Raw genomic sequence first — 11,769 nt, forward strand, 5'->3', positions numbered from 1 at the left:
TTATACACATCTAGATGTGTATAAGAGACAGGGTATATAGGCTGTATTATATATAGGCCTAGTTATCAAAATCAATTCTACTACCGCTCGTATTTCATGCATACTTTCAAAATTTCAGTCACGATGGTTTTTTTTCTTTTTCTGCGTTACCCTCACTATACAAGTAATGTGTGTACTTTTTGCATGTGTTTATTTTATTTCAAAATGGGAATCGCATTTTTCCTTTGTGAGACATAATTTATTATTGTGTACAGTAATATATTATTGTGTAAAATAGTGTTAGAAGACACTTTGTCAATATTTTCCCTTCTGTATGACGTGTGATCTCAATTATGTATTATGACAAGTTTCTGTGTTTTGAACAGTCAAAATAAAAGATGAAGTTTAAAACACGGAAAATTAAAAACAAAGAATAATTGAAACGATGATAGGCCTTGACGGGACTCTCAACTAACAACATTCTGTGGTTTTTTGAATTCGAAAAAAAAAATTATAAATTAACTTTAAATTTTCCCTGCAGCTGAACATGCAGCTGGTACCATCGCTGACGTCAAGGTTCGCTAAACCATTACCAGCCAATCGGCGACCACCTTCTCGGTGGCTACGGCAACGCACACGTGATGATGTATGTAGTGATTCTGAGATCACAGACGGGTTCTCATCTCGCAACCGAAAAAATGGCAACGGATCGAATTCTAGGAACGAGAACAGAAACGTGGTCGAACAGTTCCAGTACCCAGTGTTAAACAAAGACGAACGTGCTTTAAGGTTATTCTATAAACAGCGCCATAGCTGTGAAACTCAGGTCTAGATCAATATTGTTATTATTATTATTATTATTATTATTATTATTATTATTATTATTATTATTATTATTATTATTATTATTATTATTGTTATTTAGTTTTGTCTAAATACCGTATTTATTCAAATAAACGCCAATAGTTCCTTCTAAAACAAATGCCATTGGTCGGATTGCTCAAATTTTTATTCAAATGGTATCCATTTTACACCAACAAAAATAAACGGCTACCCTTCAAATCCAGTCTATTTAAATAATTACGGCAGTTTGAAGTCACGTATTGATTCGATTGGTGCAATCACCTCTCAAATGCAAACTGTGCCTGAACGATTATTACTGTCTCGAGCAGCCAGGCCTAAGCCTCATATTCAGTGAATCTAGTATAATTTTGTAACTTATAGTCATATAGGTATTTATTGCACCTGACTTTACATTTGTTATTTATGTTATATTTTGAATTCAGTAAGCCCTCTGGTAGTTGCAATTGAGCAATTTTAAAAGTTCAATGAGGCATATACAACAGGCCTGCCGTCTCCAGTTTTACATAGTGTTTTATTACGGTAGAATAACATTGAAGATTGTTAGTGCTCGGGTACTACAGTGTTCCATGTGAAGATATAGACCAGATTGCCGATTTCAGACTGCCGAAATTCGAATTAACAATCTCAATTCACATTAGAAACTACGAGACCCTGCATATTAGAAATTACACCTAACGAATACAAGATGAAAGTGTCCCTTAACGTTATGTATTATGTAGGCCATTATTACATAAACCACATTTTAAACCTGATTTTAAGTGTAACGTTATATATACATTGTTGAAGTTATAAGAACTTTAAGTGCCTTTGGGAGGTGATACTTAACGTGTTTTATTGTTGTTTTATTGGTTTCTTGTTTGTTAAGGATACTGGAATTGTACAGCATTAGTCGAAATCACCTTCACGAGCGCGTCATTAAAATGACACCAAAGCGAAGAATCGTAACCCGCTGGACAGGACTACTACTACATTCATTAATATTTTTAAGTGACTTTTGACAACTAAAACCATATTAAACTCATTCTGAATTGCATGTGGTTGACCAAAAATACTGCAAATAGTGTATTCCCTTTGTCGTGCATTTTCAGAGTTGGGTTACTTTACCAATGTAGGCCGCTTCAGAAAAGTATACACCAGAGCATCGACAGGTTCCTTTACTCCGGTGACCCTTAAGTATTATGACTAACATGGTGCAAATAAACATTAAACGTAATCTGTTTTATTATGTTATCGATTCAGATTTAACGTTGACTCAGAAGTGCCTGGGTTAATCAGCGGGTTGATAGTGTAGAACTATGCAAAGTACCTCTAGGCTTCCGTAGACGATAACCGTTTAGAGAAGACGGAAGTTCGCGATGCGAACCGATCTCACAACGATTCTTTTTTAAATATTACCATAAATATGAATTTTATTTTGAATATTATGATGTAAAATCTAAGTTAGGAAGATGTTTTAACCTGTGTTATTTTGTTGCAGTGACTTCTTGGTGTTTTCCTAGTTATTTTATACCATATCTACCGCGCATTCGCAGTCAGAACATACAACACTTACCGGTATCGTGTTTTTTTTTTTTAAAGTTTGTAATGAAATATGATTATTTTAATTTTTTTTTAATGAAAAAAATAACTTAACAATGTATGTATATAATCATAATTCATAATTCTCTAAATACGGTAGCTTATTAAAGTAAGGGATATTATGCATAATAGAAGGAAATTCTATTCCTATTATTATTACAGTGTTATTATTAATATATTGTTCTAATTATTATTATTATTATTAATAATAATATATTGTTCTAATTATTATTATTATTATTAATAATAATATATTGTTCTAATTATTATGATTATTGTACTTACTGTGGCTGTTTATTCTTATTATTACAGTATGTATGACTTATTTCCAGGATGTTGACTAATCGAGTTGGCTTTAATTAATGAAATAGGCCTATGATTATTTTAATTTTTTTTAATGAAGAAAAATAACTTAACAATGTATGTATATAATCATAATTCTCTAAATACGGTAGCTTATAAGAGTAAGGGATATTATGCATAATAGAGATAAATTATATTCCTATTATTATTACAGTATTATTATTATTATTATTATTATTATTATTATTAATATATTGTCCTAATGATTATGATTATTGTACTTATTGTCGCTGTTTATTTTTATTATTACAGTATGTATGACATATTTCCAAGAAGATGTTGACTAATCGAGTTGGCTTTAATTAATTTTATATTCGAACTTTATGCCTAGTGTCTCTGGATGGGGAAAAATCGTTTATCGATATGTCTATATATGTTCATATATTATTTATTTAAAATTTATATTACATAATTTAATAATCACATACCATATGTTAATATAGTATACTTCGTATCGTTTAAGGTGATTCTATGAATATTGATATTTAATATAGCTAATATGTGTTGATTTATAATCTGTGTGTGGTAATAGATGTGTATTGTTGTAGATGTTATCAATAGCATGTGTGTGTGTGTACTTTGAACTGTGTGTAATAAATAGTATAAAATGTGTGATACAATCACTGCGTTTACCGGTTATTATAACAACGGATGTTTTGTGTTGTACATAGGATTGATGGATCTGTGATCCAACAATTACATAGGATTTTAAGACTCAAATATGTACTTTTTGGAGTGGTTATATAATTAACCTACGATGGTCGAATATAATAATATGGTGTATCTTGGAAGATAGTAACCATGTCGTATCTCACTCAACTCGTTTTAATAAACTCGTGTGACATTAATAATAGGCTGGTTCCATTGATATTTTTTGTTCTCTCTATTATTTGGATTTATTATGTATTATTTATATTTTTAGTATCTATTTCCTTATTATTTATATTATTGTGTCCTCTTAAAATAATGGATACAACATAGGTGGACAACTCGTGAACGATTTTGATTGATTTCAATATTTGTAAATTACTTTGTGATGTGATGAAGTTTCTGACTCTCTTAGACTCTTCCTACCAGAGGTTGCCCGGTGTCACTCCTATTTAGGAAAACAAACAACCACAATTAATTGAACTCAAAATTTTGTATTAACTGCACTATTCACCACTTTGCTTCATTTTTAACAGTTCACAGAAGAGCGAAATATTTAAGGATAAGGTAACGCCAGAAAAAAACAAAACAAAACAAAAAACGTGGTTTAACAGTTCTTGGCCTAACCGACTGATGTGTGAATACAACACATTCAATGCTTAGCTTTTATAAACGAAGATTAAGCGAATATGTGATAAGTTAATCAATCAGGTTATATATTTTGTTTATATCAATAATAATAATAATAAATAATAATAATAATAATAATAATAATAATAATAATAATAATAATAATAATAATAATAATAATAATAATAATAATAATAATAATAATAATAATAATAATAAGAATAATAATAATAAGAATAATAATAATAATACCGGTACATTATTTTAAACTCACAGTCTAACTCTAAAAAAATAGAAATTGAACAGCAAGGAAGACGGGGAGATACAAAGACAGGTATAGAAATTTCTCCAGACCCGCCACTATTTCCATTTCTACCAAACGTTCAACAACTGTTGCCATTCCTTCTACTGCTATTCTTTTTTCCGCCATCCCTTCTTCCAGACCTTCCACTGTTTCCATAACTTTAGTTAGGCTACATGGGGGAACGGGCCTAAGGCCTATATTTGATGAATCATAATTTACCTTGGCTTGGTGAATTATTACTATTTCCATTTGCGCCCTCTAGTGGTGAAAAATATGATACTATAATTGGCCTCATAGCTTAGTTGGTACTTGTACTAGGTATTTATTTTGCGTCTTTCCCTTGCGGTTATGAAGCGCAAGCCAAGCCTCAATAATTCAGGAAAAGAATGGTAGACATAAAATCAGTGATTATTCAGGAACCCAATGCATCACACAAACAACAAAGACAAATAAACAGATTACAACAATAAAACACAAAATGAAAGAGCGGCAAAGGAGTGGCTTAGGCAAACAAGTAATTCTTGAGAGCACGTTTAAAAAGATTAGGATCTGAGATGTCTCTAATGTTAGTTGGAAGATTATTTAGAAGCATAACAAGGAAATGAAAACCTCCAATTCTCTTGTAACGTGGTATAATGAAATGTACAGATGAAGAGGAACGTGTTAGATGGTATCTGAACGGTAATTGGAAGGTCTTGAGTTCAAATCCCGTTAGGGACATACGTTCTTTTTTTTCCAAATATTTATTATCATCGAGAATTAAAAGTTATTTCGAACGAAGCGGGAATGTGCGTGATTCACCTGAACCCTAAATCTCCAGGTATTTAGATGTCTTATTTAAACATATAGATCGTTTAGGACCTTACAGTACCTTCAGGGCCGGCGGAACGTTTTTCAAAGTGGGGGGGGGCCCACTTATAAGCAGGCGCGTAACAGGGGTCTTGGGTCAGGGGGGTGGCAGCAAAGGTAATAATTTTCCCGGTTAGTAATTTATAAATTGATGTGATACTTACCCCCTCCCCCCACATAGAAAACAATACGACATAGGGCTTATTTTATTATTACACACGTGTGTTTGAAACTAAATATAAGCATTTTCATAGTGGTTTTATTTATTACAATCATAGGCCTATTCTTTCACCATCATTACACATTGAAGCCCTTCTTTTAGGTAAAACGATCTATCTTAAATTTTCTTTGTCAAGTTTGGGACTATTATGTTTTTAAATAACCTAGAAGGCAAAGGAGGGCAAGCACAATCTTTGGACCTAACAAATGCGCGCGAAGTGCGCTAAAAATTTTTGTGTTTTTAATTCTAATTTCGTCGGAATTGATTAAAACTCCCTAAATATGGAATTTTTAGAGGAAATTGGCCTACCTCAACAAGAAATGCTCTTATGTTATATATGGCCACACTCGTTTTTTTAAACTGAATATAAGCATTTTCCTTATGGCTTTATTTATTACAAACATATTCTTTCAACATCATTACACATTGAGGCCCTTCTTTAATAGGTAAAACGATCTATCTTGAATTTTCTTTCTTGAGTTTGGAACTGTGTTATAACTTAGAAGGCAAATGGGAGCAAGCACAAGCTTTAACATGAAAAATGCGGGAACAGTCTGCCCCCTGCCCCGCCTGTTACGCCACTGTTTATAAGATGAATGGGAATATGAATCATGCAGATCTGGAACTTAACTTGTATTCAGTTGAATTATAGTTTTGGAATAAAAATTGTTATATAGAGTACATGCAGTAATCTCAATAAGTCAATTTACATTTAATAATAATTTACATTTAAGGTACTGTATTAGGCCTATTATTTTTCACCCTAGTGGTCCCCCACGTCCCACTTTGCTACTAGATGATGAAGATGTTGCATTTGAAGTTTCATCTTTTTTAATGGGTCAAGTCTACTGGCTAGGCTACACTATACACAGCTATAGGTTTGAATTGACATTCGTCGTCTGAGTGCCGTTGCACATACACTCTGACCTACTCAATCGCTCTATTCTTACAATTGACATTAATAAAATTACATCAATAATGATTGAGGTAAATTCACTCGATATCATTGGCTCTGAGTGCAACAGAGTGCTATACTCGTTATTTGCAAACAGTGCGCCATGCGCCGGAATAATATACATCAATTGAAATCACCGGAAGTTCACAAACACGTGCGTGTCCAATTGTTGGAGAACAATCATCGGTACGCCTGTTTAACTCATGCATAAGTGTACTATAATAAAGTTAAATGATCCACACGGTTCCTAACAATTTCCTGATCTTGTATTAAGAATTAACAAAAACCAAATGATGGTGGTGTTGATGATGAGGATAATAATAATAATAATAATAATAATAATAATAATAATAATAATAATAATAATAATAATAATAATAATAATAATAACAACAACAATAATAATAATAATAATAATAACAATAACAACGATAAAATAATGATCACAAAAGCAATAAATAAAATAATAAGTACCAGGCTCATTACCACACCACATCGTTTAGAACACGCACATACTATAAGATAAGATAAGATAAGATAACATCATTTATTGTCCAATAAAACAACTGGAAATTTGTTTTCCTCTGGCAATACAATACACAAGGCAAGATTAAGGTTAAAATACAATTGGTAAAAATATTTGAAACGTCACACGAATATCTAAAATCGATCCATTAAAATTCTATGGAGAAAATACAACCACCATGTACAGGCTGGCCGGATTAGTCACAGTTGCTCAAGAGAAAATAAAATAAAAATGATAATCATTAAGAAAAAAAAAGAAAAGAATCCTCAAATGTAGTAGACAACAGATGCCTCCTAAGAGCCTTCTGAAACAAAGAAGTAGACTGGCTTGGCCTAGATCAAAATATATTTCTTTATTATATTCCAAAGTTGCCGCAACCGCAAATAACCTATCGCCCCATGAACGTGTGGACAGGACTCAGGCAGGAGTTTTCCACTAAGTCTTAATATTGATATGTACCATATCTACAGTTCACGAGGATACCCCGGACAATCAACGCCTTAAAAAGAAGCATAATAAGCAAAATCTTGAAAATGTTTCTAAAAGAAACAGTGGCGAATCCATGAATTTGACTGACTGACTGAATGAATGAATGAATGAATGAATGAATAAATGAATGAATGAGTGAGTGAATGAATGAATGAATGGGAAGAATATATGAATGAATGAATTGAATGAATGAATGAATGAATGAACGAACGAACGAATGAGTAATTGTCCGACTGACGCGCCGACTGCCTGCCTGACTGACTGAATGAATGCTGAAACAATGCCTTATGAACTGCATTATTTGATTTTCTCTAACCAACATTAAATTATCGCATTACTGAACCTATATATTATTGCATTACTGAACCTTGTATATAATAATTATATTTCAGAATTATTGTAATAAATATAACTATAAATATAAAAATAATTTAATTAATCTTTATGACCTTATAAAAGTAATGAATAAAATTGATGTTAACTATAATGATAACAGTATTGACTTGGAATATTTTTGTAGGTAGCATTTTTCTATTTCAGTAATAATAATAATGAGGAAGTGGTTTGGCGCAGCTGGAACAGTTTGGTTTCCCAACCTCCAGGTCGGGGTTTCAATCCCTCGCTGTGCATTTCGCTTGTGTCCTTGAGCAAGGCACTCTTACCTGCAATTTCCCCCATATACATCGTTCGAATGACTGAGGTATTAATATGGAAAAGCGCTCTGAGACTTAGTTGTACAGAGCGCTATATAAAAACCTACATATAATTATAATTATATTATATCAATAATAATAATAATAATAATAATATTAATAATAATAATAATAACAATTATAATAATAATAATAATTAATAATAATAATAATTAATATTAATAATAATAATAATAATAATAATAATAATAATAATAATAATAATAATAATGGTATAATGCGTAATCAAAATGATATGTTTTAGTAATTATAGCTTATGAGATGGCAGTTTTCGAGATCCATTGATTAATTATAATTAGAACTTGAAGTTTCCGACAATCAATACATTATTCTGTTAGTACACGATTTATTTTGGTCAATCATTATCGTCCTTTGTCTGTGTCCGGATGGCAGTGATAAAAAAAATCCTTGAAAATGTTTCAAGAGAAATGGCGGCTTTTGTTAATCGGCGCATCTTCGTTGTCCGCTGATCTTTTGGCAGATCGTGGCGCTATTGTTCCTGTCACCCCAGCTGCAACTAGTAATTATTGGACTTACATTAGACTTATATTTTTTTGGTTAGGTTTTGTTTTGGTAGATACTTTTAATTGTCCTATTTTTTTAAACGAATCATGAACACAAGTAACCTAGGATAGGTTGGCCCATGTCACACACGATAATGACAACTGTGGCGAACTGTACATGCGATAGCATGAATGAATTAATGGAGTTTATATTGTGACGTGTATATGACGAATGTCCTACTTAGTTACCAAACAGTTTCAAAGATATACTGTCTGTGTGCTGAGCTAATAAAATTAAATATTTTAATAACTTATTTGTATATCAAAGTAATTATACCGTATTAATTTTAAATTTCAATTTATTCAGATAACCTCCAGTAAGGAGACATATACATAGACAATCGAATCAATAAAATTACGTTAAAAACAAATTACATACGGTATAACAAATTGACATTACACTCACTAAGTAATCTTCAACTATAAATACAAACAAACATACATTTTCCCAATAATAATTAGACCCGCAGTAATCCAATGCTTGCCTAATAGGCCTATTCTTCTCTTTCATTTGGGTTTTGGTAGTAAATTTGATTAAAATAAAAAGAGATTTTTTTTTCTGCCTTTGTCTTATGGAGTTGATGTCTTATTTGATCTTTATAGATGAGTAATTGTTGAGTGTCTTTATGATTGATGACAATAGCAAAACTGATAAAAGATTACACTATTCATAATACAGATGATCATAACGATGATGATCAGGTGATACTGATGATGATGATGATGATGATGATGATTATGATGATGATGATGATAATTATGATGATGATGGTGATGATGATGACGATGATAATGGTGATGGTGATACTGATGATGATGATGATGATGATGATGATGATGATGATAATGATGATGATGATTTTGATGACGATGAAACTGATGATGAGGATGATGTTGATGATAATGATGGTGATGATGATGATAATGGTGATGATGATAATAGTGATGATGATGATGATGATGATGATGATTTTGATGACGATGAAACTGATGAGGATGATGTTGATGATAATGATAATGATAGTGAGGATGTGGATGATAATAATGGTGACTATGATGAATATGAATATGATGACCATGCAAAATAAGAATGGCGATGATGTGATGGTGATTATGATTAGTGGCAGGCTATGAGGGTATGGTCGTATTTTACCAAAAGACTCTTTTAAGCATTGCAATTACGGTACTATAGAGAATATGTTCATGTTAGTAGTATTAAAAAGGGGAAAAAGTAAAAAGTTAAAAAGGGGACGTTAGCTAATGAATCGACAATATAACTTAATTTTTTCATCCGTCCTACCTATAAAATGTGTGTATAGTCCTATGATCAACGTAACCGCTATATTAGCTACAACAGTTAGGCCTAAATTAAACCAATAAACTAGGACTTTTTAAGCTATCTTGCATATATGTTATAATATTCAGGTATTGTTTCTAATATCAGAAAGATTTCCTTTGTGATGCACCATGAAGTTAGTTTGATCATGGATAGCTCAGCCCAATCACACATAGGCAATCCCAACCGCTTATTAGGCTTAAGTATATCATCTTAATGTATTTTGAATAACGGCAAAACAACGTGCATTTGATCTTAATGCCTCGCTTATCACTGACGATGATCAACACGAGAAACCGGAGGAGAGAAATCTAAATCAAAATTGTTTCCGTACCGTGCACTGTCGCATGCAAGTAATACTACCGATATGATTAAAGTAAACATAGACATTTAAAGATGAGAAGCGATTCATAATTCCATTTGATCTTTATTTCCAAGCATTGGAATCAATTTGGGATATTTTTATATATTTCATTATTATATAAAATATACATGACATATACCTTGGGTAAAAAAGTCAATAGGCCTAATTTTAATTCTCAAAATATTATATCGTGTTATGTTATATGTCTATATTCTTTACAAAAATATTACACGATATTATATAGGCCTATTAATATATATACTGTCTCTTATACACATCTAGATGTGTATAAGATATGTCCATTTTATCAATCTTCTCAAAGGCATTGGAAAGACTTTCTCATTTATTTCTACAAACAGTTTGGTTTCAGGATAAGTCATAGTACATCCATGGCCCTCATTGTTCTAACAAATAATATACCGTAGTTAATGCTTAAACCAACATCTTGCAATTGGTATTTTTATAGATCTTTCCAAGGCCTCTGATACAATTGATCACAATATACTTTTGTATAAATTATTGCACCACTACAGAATACGTAAACCCGCACTTGATCTCTTCAAAAGGTACCCCTCGAATCGTGCCCAACGTACCAAAAATTGTATTTCTATATAAAACTTCAGCACAATCACATGTGGATTACCCCAAAGTTCATTGCTGTGTCCTCTCATGTTTATTTTATAATTATTAACGAAATCCATCTGTCCTCTAAGTTGCTCAATTTCTTTCTCTATGCCGATGATACAACGGTTACTATTCCAAATAAAATATTCAATCATTATTCGATACTATTAACTCCGATTTGATTCCCATGTCCCAGCACTTTTCTACGAACAAACTTTCAGTCAATAACAAAAAAATGAAGCTTACAAGTATCGATTTTTCAGTCTCCAAAATTTGATGCAGATAATCATGCACGAATACCCTCTGTTCATTCAGTAACTTTGGTATCGTTATTGTTCAACATTAAAAATGCAATCGCAGCCAGTGGCTGAATTAGCATATTGTTATTACAAAAGAGTAAAAATTACATTGCACAACAAGATCTAACCTAATTAAAATATAGAAATACAAATGAAATCATTTTGCAAACATCTTCTAGGGACCTGGACTTATTTCCAAATTTTTGTACTACTTTGTATTTGGAATTTTGTATTTTCTTGTTGTGCCTTTGGAAGAAAATAAACGTTTTGTTGAGTTGAAAAAAAAAATTAAAATTATGTTATAAATTGTATCAAACATAGTTCATCAACTAAAGTGCCTTATTTTAGTTGTATGAAAAAAAAGAGGTCTCTGGTAAAATCGTGTATATTATATAATTTGTTTGCACTTGTCAGCATTTTAGAAATGCAGTATATTTTAATATATACATTCTACTAATGTCATAT

General features: G+C 31.5%; 1 protein-coding gene across 3 annotated transcripts in view; it reads left to right on the forward strand.

Annotated features, from left to right (window-relative positions):
* Positions 1-3,006, forward strand: part of LOC117104181 (trichohyalin-like) — a 28,351-nt gene extending 25,345 nt beyond the window's left edge. Inside the window, exons 16-17 of one of the 3 annotated variants that reach the window (XM_033244876.1) lie at positions 521-821; positions 879-3,006. In XM_033244876.1, coding sequence (XP_033100767.1) covers positions 521-811 — 291 coding nt within the window. In that variant the 3' untranslated portion in view covers positions 812-821; positions 879-3,006. Of the gene's footprint in view, positions 1-520; positions 822-878 lie in introns of those variants that run through there. The other 2 variants (XM_033244875.1, XM_033244877.1) reach the window with 2 other exon arrangements.
* Positions 3,007-11,769: the final 8,763 nt, after the last annotated feature.

The sequence above is a fragment of the Anneissia japonica genome, unplaced genomic scaffold (genome assembly GCF_011630105.1).
Source record: "Anneissia japonica isolate Jap-2015-1 unplaced genomic scaffold, ASM1163010v1 scaffold288288_len553704_cov182, whole genome shotgun sequence".
In the NCBI taxonomy this organism is placed as follows: Eukaryota; Metazoa; Echinodermata; class Crinoidea; order Comatulida; family Comatulidae; genus Anneissia; species Anneissia japonica.